The 18,119-nt window shown below is 42.8% G+C and overlaps 1 protein-coding gene across 5 annotated transcripts in view; it reads left to right on the top strand.

Annotated features, from left to right (window-relative positions):
- Positions 1–15,129, top strand: part of LDAF1 (lipid droplet assembly factor 1) — a 16,243-nt gene extending 1,114 nt beyond the window's left edge. The window contains exons 1-6 of one of the 5 annotated variants that reach the window (XM_046668006.1): positions 1,276–1,293; positions 1,440–1,639; positions 8,211–8,379; positions 10,123–10,261; positions 13,262–13,393; positions 14,204–15,129. In XM_046668006.1, the coding sequence (XP_046523962.1) occupies positions 1,544–1,639; positions 8,211–8,379; positions 10,123–10,261; positions 13,262–13,355 (498 nt within the window). In that variant the 5' untranslated portion in view covers positions 1,276–1,293; positions 1,440–1,543 and the 3' untranslated portion in view covers positions 13,356–13,393; positions 14,204–15,129. Of the gene's footprint in view, positions 1–1,275; positions 1,294–1,439; positions 1,640–8,210; positions 8,380–10,122; positions 10,262–10,939; positions 11,106–13,261; positions 13,394–14,203 lie in introns of those variants that run through there. The other 4 variants (XR_006889495.1, XR_006889496.1, XM_046668005.1 and 1 more) reach the window with 4 other exon arrangements.
- The last annotated feature ends 2,990 nt before the right edge of the window (positions 15,130–18,119 follow it).

The following is an 18,119-nucleotide window of genomic DNA, read 5'->3' as shown; positions in this document are numbered from 1 at the left end:
GGGGGGAGGAGGATGGCATTCTATCCATTTTTGTTCTCATCGGACTCCCCAAACCGGTCTGGGTGGCCCTTGGGTTTCCCAGGCCTCTGGAGACCAATAAGGGGAGCTGGGCTTGTTTCTGCCGGTTGCAGATATGAGATTAGGGTTCTGAGTGCTGGGAACATCCCAAATTCAAGATCTGTACCAGCTGCGGCTTCACAGAGAGGATATGGGGGTGGAGGGGTAAGTCTTCCCCTGTCTAAGGGGTTCTGTTTCACAAAAGGGATTGTAGCAGAGGATCTCTGGACCGGCTGATTAAAAGGTGCTTTATAATTTGCATACTAGACTGTGATGTTAGTAGATCCCCAACTCATAATTTTCATGTGGGATATTCAATATGGTAAATAAGTGTAAGCATTTTTCACTTAGTTTTGTCCAATGTGACAGAATCTTTTAGGCATTTGTCAGGAGGTCAGTTGTAAGGGAGAAATGCAAAAAATATCTCTGTGTCCAGCCCTATAGTTGTTGTTCTGGGAAATATAAAGTAGGAACAATATATTTGTTGATATGTAAATCCAACTAGGGTTAAAAAAATAGATATCTAATTTAACAAATTGCTTTTATTAAGAATAATTATGTGAGATTGGGACACTACTGGAAATTCCAGGCTGTTGTGTCACAGAATGTAATTGTGGCAAGGTCTGTCCCTGAGACGCCTCTCTTGTTGAGGGGAAGAACCTTACACACAAGTAACAGAGAATGATTTATGGCATAATACAATCGGGAGCCAACCTGTTTAGTGTGGGTAGTAAATAAAGAAATCAGCCATCATCACTGTTGTTTTAGAAAGGCTTTCTAGAAAAAAAACAAAAAGGCAATGAGACTTAAAATAGTGTATTCAGCTTTCTTGCTTCTTAGTCTTTTCAGCATTTTGTCAGGCTAAAAAAATAAACTCTCAGAGAAAGTACCATTAACATTTTGTTATATGTCCTAAATCTTTTACTATAGGATATGTACATAAAATATGTATGTTTATGTAACCATATGGAGTATTCTGTAATTTTTTTTCAGTTATCATGGACATGTTTTCCTGTCACTAAGTAGCCACAGTATCATTTTAATGATCATACGATACTCCATTGTATGAATTTATCATTATTTAACCAGTTTCTTACTAATGGGTAGTTTCTTTCATTGTTTTGTTGTTTATTATGTATTATAAACAGGGATGCACTGCACATCCTTTTGATACATTTTGATATACCTGTTTGATTATTTCCTTCAGATTCCTGGAAAATAAACTGTTCCATGAAGGTGTGTACAATTGGAGATTCTGATAGATATTGCCAAGTTATCCTCCATCTGCATGCCCACCATCAATGTGCGAGCAAAGCAGAAACTCTTGTTGGGTTAGTTGGGTGAAACCACTAATGATTTAAGAAACTTTTTGTTTCCTCTAGTGACAGTAAGAGACAGGGTGATATGAGAGGTTCGGCTGTGCCCTGCACTGGAGAGCTTACTGGTAGAACAATTAATCCCTGAAGAGACTGAAGTGGGTTTCAGGATGGCGAAAGAGGAGCCCCCGAGTATCTCCAAGGACCTGCAGGAGCTACAGAGGAAGCTATCTTTGCTGATAGAATCCATCCAGAATAACTCAGAGGTAAGTTTCCAATCACTACATATAATGGAAAAATCTCAAAATAACATTAGCTTGAATGACATAGAAAGCTATTTCTCTCCTAAGTGAAAGAAATTTGGAGGTAAGTCAGAAATCTTTCAAGCTCACCACCCTACTGTGTCTAAGTTGTGACCTTCAAACTCATTGTTTGAGACGGCTGCTAGCGCATCTGCCATTGTATTCCTATTCCAGGCAATAGGATGGAGGAGAGAGGGAAGAAAAAGCCTTTCGAGACACCTCCAATTTAAGGAGAGCTCCTGGAAGTCACACACACAGCACTCCCAATTATATCTCGTAGACCAAAATTTAGTCGCATGACCACCCCTAGTGGCAAATGCAATTCTTTAGCTGGATATGGAGTGGAGACTCTCTCAGACTGTGCCACAGATACCATTCTTTTTTAGTTTGTTGTTAGTTTTGGTTTATCTGTTACCCTGAAAATGAGGGACCAACGCCTACTTTAAGATTTGAGTCCATTGTTCCACTAGAAACCCCGTGTCCAATAGAAATAGGACGTGATCCGCATAGGTAATTTAAATTTTCTAGTAGCCACATTTAAAAAGTGAGAAGCAGCAGGTGAAATTAATTTTAATAATGTATTTATTTAACCTGATAAAGTATTATTTCACATATAATCATTATAAAAAATTATTAGTGAAAAAATTTACTGAGATGTTTTGCATTCTTTTTTGTCCTATCTTCGAAATCCATTGTGTATTTTACACTTAGAGTACATTTCAATTGGAACTAACTGCTTTTCAGCAGCAATTCAGTGGTGATGGGACTTGAGATAGTATATTCCACTTTAACTGGCATATTTATCTTTATTTCTTTCTTCTATATGCCTTTCAGCATTTTGTCAGGGGAAAAACTAACAGCTCTCAGAGAGAATATTATTAGCATTTTGTTGTATGTCCTTCTACAGTTTTTGCCTGTGCAATATACCCCTAAAAATATTGAAATGAACTGTTTGCGGATCTATTTTTTTGTATTGGACAGCACAGTTCCACTAGGGTCTATCTGAGGAGATACCACTTTTCGATCTAGAACAATATACTCGATAGAGAACTTTTCTGGACTTGTCCCCAAATGTCTCTGGCACTCTGTGGATTTAGCGAGCTATTTTTAAATTGGACAAGCAGCTTTTTAGTCATCAGGCTGAGTCTCTTGTTACTAGAAGTTAGCCCGATAAGAAAGGTCCTCATGCCCATCTACATGTATGGTTGAGTCTTATCGTTCGTGGTAGTTATGTTCTATAAAGTCTCAAACATGGGATTAGCAAACACTGAACCATTGCTCCTAGAGGAAATAGAGGATTAGGTTCTGGCAAACTTCTGGTCACAACATGTTCATCACCCCATCAATACGTAACCTGTCTTATGTGTATTTTTGTTTTAAAGACGCTTTATTTAATATATATTGTTTATACTCTAACATCGCACTCATGGCCAAGAGCACTATAACTCTTTTTTTTTTTAAGATTTTATTTTTTCCTTTTTCTCCCCAAAGCGCCTCCGGTACATAGTTGTATATTCTTCGTTGTGGGTCCTTCTAGTTGTGGTATGTGGGACGCTGCCTCAGCGTGGTTTGATGAGCTGTGCCATGTCCGCGCCCAGGATTCGAACCAACGAAACACTGGGCCGCCTGCAGCGGAGTGCGCGAACTTAACCACTCGACCACGGGGCCAGCCCCAAGAGCACTATAACTCTTACCTGAGCAAAGCTTATCTAACGCATGTATTTTCTCTCTAAGGCACATGCCAGCCTTTTTACACTTAGAAACACTGGACAGTACTTTTCACATGGGTTCCATTTTAAATGGCGAAATCATCAACCAAAAAATATAAAAATGTGGAAAAAGTGGCACTTATTATACCACAAAAAGGACAGTTGCTTAAAGAGCTGAAACAAGAAGGCAGATTGTCACCTAGTTGGATCTCAGCTGGGAATGTGTGTCAGGTGACTCAAGTTTTTCACTGCTGTGCACATGTCCAAGAACGCACTGCAGGTGTTGATTTTGGAGTTGCAAATCAATTTTGGTGAGTAGGTGAATTTGCAAATAGGGAATCTGCAAATAATAGAGATTGACTGTGTATTAATTAACCTTGGTTGAGCACTTACTATATGCCAAGCACTGTGCTAGGCATTTGGGATGCCTTCACTTAATGTTCATATCTACCTTCTGAGGTAGGCATTCTTCACTTCTTCAGCCATGGGCATTGGCATAGATCTGAACTAGATAACTTCCAGGCCAGCCAACTCCCAGAATGATAGGACAGATATTCAGTGGGCTACGCCCTGATGTTCTTCAGATAGTCCTGAGGTAGAGTAGTTTCTTTTCAAATTTTTTATTGTATTAATTGAATTAGTTAATATGAATTGTCTTAATAGAGTAATATTGAAGGAAAAAGGAAAGTAATTCACCTGTAAACCCATCACTAACAAATCCAGTGGTGGTGATTATTATTATCATTATTGTTATTAGGCCCCTTCAGCATGTAATTTTTATAAATGGTGATTGTAATTACGGCAGATGTAGTTCTATATTTTTGTTTTTGCTTGACATTATATGTTGGTGTTTTGCCATATTGAAGCGTAGGTCTTTAGAACGATTGCTTTTCTTGGTAGTAGAACCTTCCATCAGATTGACATACCATAATTTATATAGCCATCACCTTGTTTCTGGGATATTTAGATGATTTCTTTCCCCCAAGTAATTTTTAACCTTTCCTCAGAGTTAATAAGCCCTTTGAATTCCAGGTAAGAATAGATGGCTTCCAGATGGAGTGTTTGTGAAACAACTCCATCATCTCTTCTGGGAAGCCTCTGGAATATCAAGTTTTAATGGCCTTACTTTTAGACTTAGAGCCAGAAATGTGCTCAAAATAGCTTAAGCAAACAAACAAATGATGGCACTTGCCAGGACTCTTGGGAAATGTAACATTAACTTAGAAGCCGTAGGCAGGAAGTTGCTTCTTATCTAATTTTTCCTGTGTGTCTGCTCCATTCTCCTCTCTCTGCAGCCTGGCTTCCTTGGCTCTTCCATTCATGTGGGCAGACATGATTGCCCAGGCTGGCACATTCAACTCCTCACGTCTCCCTCAGCTCCCAGCTGAAGCCCTCTGAGGGACCTGGTCTGGGAGGGCCCGACTCCTAGGAGCAAGAATCTGCTTGACCAAGTCACCTGTGGCCAGGGAGGTGGCAGCTGGGCTGGGGCTTTTCATTTCATTGATGTAAATATGGCCTCAGGTGCCTACCCCTACTGTGGGAGAGGGCCGTTTTCAGAGAGGAGGGAAGAGAGGTGGAGCATAGGCTGGGCAGATGCCCCCCATGGTGTCTCCTTATGTGGATTATCTGTGACAAAATAGTTTTGCTTCCATGCTGGACCTTTCCGTCCATAAAGGATGTTTTTTAACTACGACCCCAGGCACCTTTGTGCCAACCCTGAATTGCATACCGCTGGGCACCCAGGGACTGTAATCTGGGAGAAAATGTCACACCGAGCACCTTGGGCTTGTCATTACCACTGGTTTTAAATAATCCTGACCCCTTGCCCTCCTCTGGTAGCAAGGGACAACAGATGGACGCTGATTACCTTTCATATTCTAACACCAGAGAATTGGCCTATCTCCTGAATAGTCCCAGATGGAGCCTTTACGTCCTTAAATACTGGCCATGTTGCCCCTACTTTGGAACCTCCCATACTCGTGTGCATTTTAAAATAAATCACCTCTGTCTGACCTTGGGCAACTCGCTTAGGCTCATTGAATCTCCATCTCCTCTTCTCTAAAATAAGCGATGCCAGGCTCATAGGTTTGTTGTGAGGATGATCTCAGATGCTGTTTGAAAAGGCTTTAGCACAGAGCCTGGCACATAATGGTGCCAGTCTGTCTCAGCCTGGCATTCCTGGGCTCTTCAGCATAGCACCGTGCCTATAAAACCTAGGTTGGATAACCTGTGCCCACTTCCAGGATGGGTTTGAAAATTGCAGTGCGTGTCACTGAGTAAGCTCTCTCACTTTCCATCCTCCCACTATGTCTCCCTCTGTTTCTGGGAGAATGAAAATTAATTGTCCAGCACAACTAATCCCCTGGATTTAAATAGTGTTAAGTAGTTCCTCGTTACCTCGTTGTAGTATTGTAGGGAGAAATAAATGAGGAAATACATTGAAAGCACTTAAAACAGTGCTTGGTATGTGAGTATTTAATGACCGTTCTCATTCTTATTGGGCAGAACTGAATCATGTCCTCCTTTTCCCTAACAGACTGGCCCCAGGAGGGCCATACTCCCTTGGGGAAGAGAGTGGCTGGGCTTAACTATCTGCCTCTTCATATGGTCTCTCTGCATATTGGGATGACTTTCTCTTTTATGGTTATAGGGCCCAGATGCAGAAGAGGCTAAGAAAAAAGCAGATTCCTTAAGGACTATAGAAGTAGAACCTTCTTGCCTTTCTCTCGTATCCCCATGCCAAACTGTCTCCAGGTCCTGTTGATTTTTCTCTTCATCCACTTTCATACTGCATCTCCTCCTCCTCTTCCCTCTCTGCCATCAGCCTAATTTGGCCATCTGACTTCCTGCAAATCTTCCTAATTGCCTCTTACACAGGACTGCCATGTGCATCTTTCTTTATTTCTTTGGTTATTTCACAGTCCTGCTCAAATGCCAGTAGTTTGCTTCTGGTTTATTTTTCTAGATAAAGTTATATTGAGCTTAAAAAACTTATTTGAAACATACCCAACTTATTTGAAATGTAATTAAAAATTTTCCAATGACTGAATCATATATATTTAAATTAAGTTAATTAACTTAAATGACAATCCAGTTCATCAGTCACACTAGCCCCATTTCAAGTGCTCAGTGGCCACATGTGGCTACTGTGCTGGACAGTCAGGTATAAACTCCTAAGCTTGGTGTCCTGGTATTCCAGCCTCCCCGCTGTGGGACGGGGTCTCTTGATGATAAGGATCAGAGAGAACAGTTCAGTCTGTCAGATGACACCTGGGTGGTTTACTAAGGCTCCACGTGGACTAGAGCGACATAGCAAACAAAGCCTGAGACAGCTCATGGGGACAGCCCAACTCCTGTGGCCCCCTACCTCTCTCTTACCTTTAGCCGCCCTAGCAGGAGAATCTCATTGTTTTCTAATCCTAGAGTATCTGAGCTGGGCAGTCTCAGCTCACAGGCAGTTCCTGGTCTTAGAGAAGCTGCATAGCCAAGTCTTCGGTAGCTTTTGTCAGAAAGGAGTCGCTGGAGGCAGTGTAGCTAGTGGGCATTATGCCATTTTGTGGCCTGGCAGGAAGTGAAATTTGTTGTGCCTCCAGAGTTCCCTTCAGAGGCAATGCTGAGGTCCCAAGACTGATGGTGGTGGCCTCTTGGAACGGTTCTTTTCTATTTAAGCAGGGTGAACCCTGTGCTTTGGTCACTGTATCATAAACTACAAAACCCTCCTGCTTTCCGATTTGCCCCCAGATTCCCACCACTTGAATCACTTGAGTGAACAACTATTTCTAGGAGGTACGTTTGTTTTGGTGTAGTGGCACCTGTGATCACTATAGTTTGAATTAGGTCTTCATTTCAACTGCTGGCCTACGAGGCCCTAAGGAATAAGACACGAGAAGGACCAGTTTTGATGGGGGAAAGTTCTGGAATGATGGAACCTTTCAACGGAACAGGAACTAGCGTGCCATTACTGAGGAGAGAGACAGCATGTGGCCTTAGAAGAGGGGAGAAGCCCATCCTTGTGGGGTGCCCAGGGCCAGCTTTGCATTAAAGCTGTCATCCTCCATTGAGCCAGATCCAAAAATCCTTTTGCCTGGTGAAGATCATCTATTTATTAATACAGCATGAGTTTGCAATACTCATCAGGCTATGGTCCAACTACAGTATCCAAGTTGATGACATAAAAGCATTTTTTCCTAATGAGATGGCAGCCATTGCAAGCATTTGGCATTGAGAGTGAAAAGATTTAGCTTTGAATGCCTAGATTTTGCATCTTGGAAGCTGTGTGACTCTAGACGAGTCATTTAGTCCCATTGTTTCTCAAACTTTAATGTATGTCCACATCGCCTGGGGGTCTCGTTAAAAAGCAGAATCTGATTCAGCAGGTATAGGGCAGGGCCCCAGATGCTGCATTTCTAACAAACTCCCAGGTGATGCCAAGTAGCTAGGACTTAACCTCTCTGTGCCTCAGAGGCCTCAACTATGAACACCTGAGTTGTGAAGGAGGCAGCAAATTGTATGTACGTTGCATCAGTGCACACTTATGCTGAGAGTGTCTTCTGAGAGGGTGTATTAAGCAGTAGAGCCATGACTGAGTCTCCTCCTTTCATAAGGCTTGAGGTTGGGTGGGGCCCTCAAACTTGTCATCTGTCCATAGCTGCCTTAAGGTGTTGCCAGGGTGACTCATGTCTTGGGAGGATTGTTATTGTTGACTTCTTACTTATGAGCTGTTCAACTCTATGACCTCTGGTTGTACTTTCCACAGCTTGGGCAGGTCCATCAACCTGTAATTCAGATATGACATTCAATCCTGCCTCCTTTTCCTTTGCCCACAGGTGGTAGCCCTTTTGAAGTCTCCAGTGGGTCAGTACCTGGACAGGCATCCTTTTGTGGCTCTCACCTTGCTGGTGTTTGCTGCGATGTCGGCCGTTCCTGTTGGGTTCTTCCTGCTCCTCGTGGTGCTTACCTTCCTGGTCGCTTTTGTGGGAGTCATATTACTGGAAGGTATCCTGCTCAGTTGTTCTTCCCCTTGGAAAATGACTCATCTAGGAGGACAGTATTTATTGGACATCTGCCACTCTTGTCGAAGATTCCTATTCTTGTCAAAATCACATCAACCACGGCAGCTTGTCAGAAACATGGACTCTGGAGTCCACATTAGAATCCCGTCTCCACCAGTGTGATTTTGGACAAGTTATTTACCCTCTCTGAGCCCCAACTTCCTCTTATGTAAAATGGGGATATAATAATACTATCTCAAGGGGTTATTATGAGAATTGAAACTTACAGTTCCATAGTGTACTTAGCACAATCCATGGCACAGAGTAGCTTCTCCTTGAATGCTAACCATTATCGTTAAATAGGCCATTCACTTCACAGCCAGGTATCAAGCACCTCTTGCAGCCAGGTGCCTTGCTAGGTACTGAGGTGCCCCCTTCTCCACCTTTCCTCCTGAAGTCTCACTGCCAACTGTCAACTTCTCCCTGTGTTGCTAAGTTAAAATTACTGAGAAAGCAAATCTGATTTGCTCATTTTGCCTTTTCAAGTCAGATCACAAACCACAAGATACTGGCCAAAGAAATGGTTGTCATCCGGTCAGGTGATTGATCACCTATGGCCCATTCTATAGCTTCCCAGAACTAAGAACACCCAGGGGACTGTGGACAAGGAAGTTTACACTAAAAGGAGAAAGTGGGCATGGTAGGCAGAGGAGCCAAATACAGCCTGGCAGAGTGGTGGTTCTGTAAATATTGATGGATAGATGGGCGAATGAACAAATGAGTGTAATGACAAAAGTAAATTCAGGGAGAAAGAAGGGAACCACTACATTTTGGTGGTATCATGCAAAGCTTTACAGAAGACAGGACTTTAAAGATGTGTAACCACTTTGTCTCAGGGTGGGCAAGGAAGGGCTTTCTAGACAGGAGGAACAGCATGTGCAAAGCCTGTAGAGCAATGGTTCTCAAACTTGAGTGTGCATAAATCTTACTTGCTTTTTGAAAATGCAGACTTCCAGGCCTCATCCAGAGATTGTTATTGAGTAGGTCTGGAGTGAGATCCCCAAATCTGAATTTCCCTCATGCATCTGATTCTGACACAGTGGTTGTTGGCCACACTTTGAAAAACACTGATCTAGGATTTTGTAAATCTCCATAAGAAGGCAGCTCATCCGTTTGTGTTCTCTGCTTTCCTTTCTTTCCAGGGTCCATCCCTGAAACTGTCACTGTGGCTGTGGGGAAGGAGTACTGGGCTATTTGACCACTCCCTAGGCAGAGGGAAGGGTGTTGGCCATACACCATTTGCCTTGCAGTCATGCCCACTGGCATGATTAGATCACTTCGTTTTTAAGTGATGCTGGAAACCTGGATTTTTATGGGAAATCTCACTTAAAAAAATCTGAGTTAGGGGCCGGCCTTTGGCACAGTGGTTAAATGCCCATGTTCCGCTTCAGTGGCCTGGGGTTGGTCGGTTCGGATCCTGGGTGTGGACATGGCACCGCTTGGCAAGCCATGCTGTGGTAGGCACCCACATATAAAGTCGAGGAAGATGGGCACAGATGTTAGCTCAGGGCCAGTCTTCCTCAGCAAAAAAGAGGAGGATTGGCAGCAGATGTTAGCTCAGGGCTAATCTTCCTGAAAAAAAAAAAAAAAATCTGGGTTAACTGTCATTGTAAACACAGTGGCCCAGGGTTTGGCAACTTTCAACCTGTTTTAGATGAGTGCTTCTTCTAATCATACTCTCCTCTAGGACTGATCATCTCTGTGGGCGGCCTCTCACTGCTTTGTGTCCTCTGTGGCTTGGGTTTCGTGTCACTCATCATATCGGGGACAATTATAGTGTCCTACATGGTGGTCTCCAGCCTCGTCAACTACTGGTTTTCTCCCAGGTAAATACATGTCAATGCAATGATTTAATCTTTACTATTTGGGGAGATTTTCACAAATAATATCCTAACTCTAGTCATTGTCTTGAAGCAAAATTGTAAGAAGCAGGTGTTCATCATAGTTCCCCATACATATCAGACGTCAATTGGGGAGTGACAATGGTGTTGCAAACGAAAACATGGCTATCGTCATGTACCATGTGTGGTAACTCATTGTCATGGCAACTCGATGATGTAGTTATTATTGATTCCTTTTAAAAGACATCCATTAAATTTACGAAAACTCAAATTAAGATGTTTTTCTTGAGGGGAGGGGAGAACAACAGGAGAACAATGAGCTACTATTCTACTCAGCGTGCACATAGCCCCCGGTGGCATGGGAGCCGTGAGTCTACTGTTCCCATAGCCTGTCTTGATCCCCTCTGCTCTTCAGAGTATGAATCTCGTGTTTGAACATATGGATTCTGTTCCTACATTATGGCTCCTAAATGCCAGCTACTTCGTCTGGGGCCTCCATGGAGGGACGAGTGATCTATTTAAATGCTGGAGGGGAAACCAGCTGTGTTGAAATTACCAGAAGACAGTATGTTTGTCTATAATAGGCCACCTGCTAAGGGATTTTCAGAGGTGATTTTTTTTTTTTATGCTTGATTTATGTCTTTTTGTCCTTGTTGGTTTTAGAATCTGAGTCCCAATTGGGATGTGACTCCATTGTGCTTCATGTAAGCTCTTGCTGAAGTGAGGACAGTGGCTGGGACCCATCGAGCACTTGCTCTGCACCAGGGACTCCGCTCTGCACTTTCCAGGCCTTAGCTCACGTAATCCTCACACCCACCCTGTGGGGCAGGTACTAGCCCTATTCTGTGATAAGAAAAATGAAGGCAAATCCCAAAACAGAGAAGGGACTTATTAAATCCAGGTCAATTAACTCCAAAACTTCTTAACCAAGATATGAAGTGACTCTAAAACAGGGATTGGTAGACAATTTCTGTAAAGGGCCAGACAGTAAATATTTTAGGCTTTGCACGCCACGTGATCTCTGTTGCTGTAGCATGAAAGCAACATAGACAATAAACAAAAAATGAGCGTGGCTGTGTTCCAATAAAACTTTATTTACAAAAACAACTAGCAGGATGGGTTTGGCCCTAGGGCCCATGGTTTACCAACCCTTGCTCTAAAAGAACCGATGTCCTGAACTTTGTTTTTCTACAGAATAGCCCTTGAACTTGTTATGAAAAGGTTACCCTGTTGTTACTCATATGTTGAAAAATAAAATATGAAGTAGGTATAATTTAAGATTGCTCAGCAGTGGTCCTCATCGCATTGCTTAATTGATGTCCCTGGAGTTACATCCAATTTCTCGTAAATTTCTTGTGATCACTGTCAGTCTTAAAGGAGATAAAAGAAGAAATACTGACCTGCTTGGCTTATTGGGGCTGATACTTCTGAGCCAGAATTCCTGCCCGCCTCTGAACCCTGCTCAGCTGTACCACAGGAAGTAGGAAAATCTGAATACCTATTTATCAGCGAAGAGATAAATCTTGAGAAGGATATCCAAGATTCATCCTTAATCTCTTATCCTCCCCGGCTCCTCCCAGCCGAAGCACGTGGACCCATTGTTTTCACTAGGGCAGCAATTCTCAAGCTTTCTCTTCTCAGGACCCATTTTATCTTCTTAAAAATTATTGAGGCTTCCAAAGAGTTTTTGTTTATGTGGTTTCAGTGTATTGATAACTACTGTATTGAGAATTATAATAGAAATTTTAAAAATATTTATTCATTTAAAAAGAACAATATTACCTGTTGACCAAAAACATATTTTTATGAAAAGTAACAATATTTTCCAATACAAAATGAATTGAATGAGTGCACTGTTGTACATTTTGCAAATATCTTCCATGTCTGCCTCCATAGAAGTCAACTGGGTTCTCATTTGGGTATCTGCATTCATTCTGTTGTGACGTGTTACTTTGGTTGCAGTATTTGAAGAAGACCCAGCCTCACAAATGTGTGGTTGGAAAGGGGAGCAAGAGCTTTTTCAGATGACTGTTTGGATGTTCTTCTTTGATAGAACAGCAAGACTCGATAAGTGGTAGTCTCTTAGAGGTTAATTGAAATGTGAACTTTTTGTCCACTGGTCTGTCTTACACTTTCATTAGATCTTTTCCCATGCGTGAGTTTGTAACTTCATGCAGTGGTCATTTGGAAAATATTCGTTTCTTGAGTCTTGGAGCTCTTCCAAATACACTGTAAAAAACTCTGCCTGCCTTTGTGAGAGACTGACAGTAAAAAAGGCCTAGCGTATGTCATGTTATTATGAGAATAGTTGTCACCTGAAATCCCCTGCACTAGTGAATTCTTTAAAACTCAGGAAATAGACACCTCCCTTGTTAAATGATCCAAAGCATGGGGGAACGAAAGAGGAACTCTCTACTTTATTCCGTGATGCAAATGGGACTTTGACACTAAAACAAAAGATAACACAACTAAAATTTTTAAAAAGGAAACAAAACTTAAAAGATGATGTTAATTATGAAAATTGGCTAAATAGTCTTTTGAAGAAATACATTGGCCTGCCTCCTGTGACAATAAACTAGCCTCTGAGAAGGGAAGACCACGCTCCTTTGTTAGGGAGTCAGCAAGACCTTCCAGGCCCACAGTTTGGGGATGGTGGGGAAGCTGGGGCAGCCTGTGTCATTTGTGGAACCACCACATCATTTATCTTACATCACACTCAGTCTCCCTAAGCAACCAAAGTATGCCTAGCCCCCTCACGTCTCAGCTTAAGAAGAAGTAAGGTTTCCTTCTTAGTTTTTTGTTACTAGGTAGGAATGCTTTGGGTGGCAATAATGAAAAACGTAAGTAGATACTAGCTTAAACAAATAGGGGTGTATTTTTATTGCATAACAAAAAGATGGAGATACCCCAGGGCTGGTTACAGCCACTCTCATGGTTTCATCAGTATATCAGGCAACTTCTGCCTTTCTGCATTGCCATCCTCAGACCATTGGTTTGCTACTTCATGGCTACAGGAAAGCTGCTGGGACTCTGGGTGCACCAACTACATTCAAGGCAGGATGAAGGGAGACAAAAATGAGTCCTCCCTCACCTATTGAGTCAGACCCTTTCTATCAAGTAAGTGAAATCTTTCCCAGGACCTCTCCCCATCCTCCCCCGACTGACTTCCTTGGGTAGAATTTTGTCAGATGGCCACTCTTAGCTGGAAGGGAGGCTGGAAGATGGAGTGTTCAGCCTTCTCAGCTTCTGTAGTATAAACTCACAAGGAGAAGGATCTTGGGGATGTGTGTTGGTCAGCCAGCCTCTGGGGTGTGCCATAGTTTCCTACAGTGGGGTGTCAGCGATGGCAAGGCTATTTGAAATTCAAAGATAATCCATAGATCCAGTTACTATAGATACCTCCCCTCTCACTTCCCTCTAATACCTACCGCCACAGGGACCAAAAAGGACAGACCTATTTCTCTCCCTTTCCCCTTACCACCTCCCTTCTGTTGAAGATGTCAAGGAATGGTCAGCTAATTAGAATCAGAAGTTATGGGTCTGAATTCCAGCTCTGCCATTTTTCAGCTGTGTGATCTTGAACAAGCTGTGTAACTTCTCTGTTCTCAGTTTTCTTTCATTGGTAAAATAGGGCTACTCCTTGCTCTACCTTTCATGAGCACACAGGCAACAACTGGGAAAAACACAATATCCAGATTAGAGCAGGGCAGATGAATGATAATCCCCATCCCTAACTCAGTCATTTTCACCTCTTGTGCTTTCAGTTTTCTCATCTGTAAACTTGGTATAGCCCCAAATTTGATATGGTTGCAAGAAGCAGCTAACGATAAGCCAACAATGAATGTCATATATTTAGCTATGGACACTCTCTACATTGCTTCTTTAAAGAGGTCCTATAGCTAACTATTTCCTCTTGTTCCCAAACAGATCATTCACACAACAAAACTCCAGTGGCGACTGTCAGCTGGCTATGAAGTCCACAGACTTGGAGGGGCTTTACCAGGAATGACCGACTGAATGGAACCAGAGCGTTCTTCCGTGCAGTTCTGGAAGGCTGTTGGATCATGCACGCCCCTCAGGATTATGACTGAGAAGGGGGCCAGGTAGTCAAGCACTCCTTGGAGGTGGCCTCTAGCCTTCTCACTTATTTGTAGGATCCTACAGAGGCAAATTGGAGATTTTGTTGCTCTTGTGTCAATTCTGTGGGCTCACCCACCCTCACCTGGAGAATCAGCAGAGAACTGCAGTGGCTTATCAGCTCCTCCTGCCTCTCACCCCCTCCTCCCCAGATATGCAGACTTGACCTTGGCAGGATCCTGAGCCTCTAGAGCCAGGCAGCTTGACCCCAAAGGCTCAGATCTTTGTCCAAAAGCCCAATTTGGGGCAAAAATGGATTGTTTTTTCTTTTTCTTCTGTTTTATTTTATGATGTTTTTGGAAATGAGAAAAGCTGTTTATTTCTTCACTCACTTGAAACAAGAGGTAGGGGGAAAAATTCCAAACAGAACCATCTCTTCTGCCTTATTAGCTTTTTGTCAGAAAGAATAGCAACAGTTGGTGATAATGGCCCCTCAGACAAAGTTGGAAAATAGGGTCCAAACTTATGGCCAAGACCATTTTTTAAAAGTCTAAACCTATAGTTTCCACTGTTGAGTACTGTTACATGCTGTTACTCTTTTAAATGTTTGCACTTGATACTTTTGTATTGTTTTAAAGAACTTGCCGTTAAGCCATTTCTTTAAAAAGTCCTATGTAATACTAAAGGACTACAATAATTTTAAAAACCCTATGGGATTTCTTCTTCAGTGGTTGGTTTGCTGTGGCTTTTCATTCAATAAATATTTATTTAGACTAGCTTTTTTCTTTACTCTTTATTCCCTCCCTCTCTAGACATCAGACCTGCTTATTCCTTCTGTTGATTTCATGGCATATCTTGGGTAATGTGGCTTTTTTAGTTTCTAGTGATAGACACTGAACTCAAAGTGGATTGAAAAAGCAGGAGGCAGGATTAATTTCATTCAACGAAAGAGCCAAGGGGTAGATCTTCGGGCACTGCTGAATCCAGGGCTCCTGTGGTATCGTTCAGCATCTCCCTTCGTCTTTCAGCACTGCTTTTCTTGGTGTGAGCTGCTTTTTCAGGGAGGCCCTCCCCACATGGAGGTCCCAGCATCTCTGGTTTTCATCAGCCTTGCAGTTAGCATTCCGTATTGGACAAGGAAGCTGTTCTTTTCCAATAGTACATACAAATATTCTGGGTTTGGCTCTGATTGGACAGACTTGGGTCATGAGAGCAACCCTGAACCAATCACAGTGGCCAGGGGGATGGAATATGCTGATAGGGCAGGGCTGGGACATGTGTCCATTTAGGAACCAAGGGAGTGGGTAGGTCAGCCCTACTGTTTCCAAATAGAGTCAGGGTGCTGGGGTGCAGAGAGATGGGAGGAGGCTCCCAAAGGAATATGAGAAGAAAAGGAAATATATGTAGGGCAGACAAAAACAAATGCTTGCTGCTTGCCACTGGAGGACTTACAGACCTTAATTTGGAAACTTTTCTGCATCCCATGACCATCAGCCACAGCTGTCACTAAAGGTGGCATCACCTCTATTAGAAAATAAGGACTGCCTGTTCCTGCCAATATTGGGGGTATTAATATTAACAGTTTATTGAATGTTTCTTTCTTTCATGAAAGTGTCTGCTGTTATCTGTCTGCTATCTACCCAGCTGGGTTCTGAGGCTTCAGTAATGAAGAATGAAAAGGTCCCTGGCCTCCTGAAGTTTCCTTTCTAATGCCAGTCATGTAACAAGTGTAGTAGTTACCTGTTGCTGTGTAACATTTTACCATGAACTATAGTCTTAAAAGAACACATGTTTATTATCTCAAGTTTTCATTGTGTTGGGAGTTCAGGCACAGGTTAGCTGGGTCCTTTGCAAGAATGCAATCAGGCTTGCCAGGGCTGGGTTCTCATTTGAGGCTCGACTGGGGAAGGATCCACATCCAAGCCCACATGGACATTGGCAGCATCCAGTTCCTTGAAGCAGTCACAGGTCCCACCCATACTCAGAGGAGGAGATCACTCAAGGGCATGCATACCACAGATGGGGATCACGGGCTCCACCTTAGAGTCTACCTGCTACAACAAGTAAACAAAATAGTTGGTTGTGATAACTGCATTGAAGAAAGTAAAAGGGTGATAAATAACTAGGGGAGGCTACTTTAGCCAGAGCAATCAGGGATTTCTCTCTGAACCAAAGAATGAGAAGTTGCCACCATGCCAAGAGCTGAGGGGGATGTGTTCCCAACAGAGAGCACAGCAACACAAAGGCCCAGACACTGGAAGGAGCTCAGTGTGTTTAAGGAAAAGAAAGAAATCTGTATAGTTGGGTCTGGTGAGCAACGTGTCAATGGAGGAGAGAGGAGCCCATCATGCAGGACCTCATGAGGTAAGAAATTTACACTAAAGAGCAAAAGGAAGACAAAGAATTTTACACTTTAGGAGGGACATAATCAGACAGATTTTTTTTTTTTATTAATGTTATGATAGATTACAACCTTGTGAGATTTCAGTTGTACATTATTGTTAGTCATGTTGTGGGTACACCACTTCCCCCTTTGTGCCCTTCCCCCACCCCCCCTTTTCCCTGGTAACCACCGATCAGATCTCCTTGTCAATATGTTAACTTCCACCTATGAGTGGAGTCATATAGAGTTTGTCTTTCTCTGACTGGCTTATTTCGCTTAACATAATACCCTCGAGGTCCGTCCACGTTGCTGCGAATGGGCCAATTTTGTCTTTTTTTATGGCTGAGTAGTATTCCATTGTGTATATATACCATATCTTCTCTATCCAATCATCAGTTTCTGGGCCTGTAGGTTGGTTCCACGTCTTGGCTATTGTAAATAATGCTGCGATGAACATAGGGGTGCAATAATCAGACAGAGTTTTAAAGATCACTTCATGGCAAATGGATTGGGAGCCAGAAGGGCAGTTAGAGCTGTGCAGGCCCAGAGCAGAGGACAGTTGTAGCTCACACTAGGGTGGAGGCAATGGAGACCTTCCTCGTTTGGAAAGCCAGCAGCATTTGGTGATGGATTGCATGTGAATGGTGAAGGAAAGGGGGACACACGGATGGCACCTAAATTTTTAACTTTTCTGAGGTGGGGGCTAGGTGAATATTCAAAATCTGCTTTGCTCATATTAAGTCAGATATACCTTCTTGACACCAAGAGGATGTGCCAAGTAGACAGTTGGCTGAGAGAGTAGGTCTGGGCTCAGATAGAAGATTTGGGAGTATTTCAGTGCGGAGAGCTTTACACAGCCCTCTTATCCAACGCTCTCCGGAGAGTAGCCAAGAGATGGTTTTAAAACATATTTCTGATCACATAAACATTCTTGCTTCAAACTCTGCAAAGAGTAAGGTACTTTCCCACTGCACTTGAAAGTGCTAACTCCTTTCTCTCATGGATAAGACCCATCGCAAGCTGCCCCTGCTGGCTTCTCATTTTTCCTATTCTACCAGCCTCTGAATTTTAGAGGTGAAAACTAAGGTTCAGAGCTGAAATGACTCACCAGTTCTACCAAGAAACGTGGCATCTAAATCAAGGTTTTGCAATTCAGGCAGAATTCGGGCAGTTCTGTCCATCACACTGCCTGGAGCCTAAGGCCTTTGCCAATCAAATGAAGGAAAATAATGTACAGAACAGCGCCTGCCACAGAACAGGCCCATAAAGAATAGTTGTCAGAATGCACAGTGCACCATCATTTAAAACTGAGTGGAGCAGGAACATGTAAAAGGCCCATTGTTAGCCAAGCTTGGAGGAACGTTAGGACTCGCTGATCATTCA

This window comes from Equus quagga, chromosome 7 (genome assembly GCF_021613505.1).
Source record: "Equus quagga isolate Etosha38 chromosome 7, UCLA_HA_Equagga_1.0, whole genome shotgun sequence".
Lineage (NCBI taxonomy): Eukaryota > Metazoa > Chordata > Mammalia > Perissodactyla > Equidae > Equus > Equus quagga.
The sequence above is the reverse complement of the archived record's forward strand: the minus strand, read 5'-3'. Positions and strand labels throughout refer to the sequence as shown.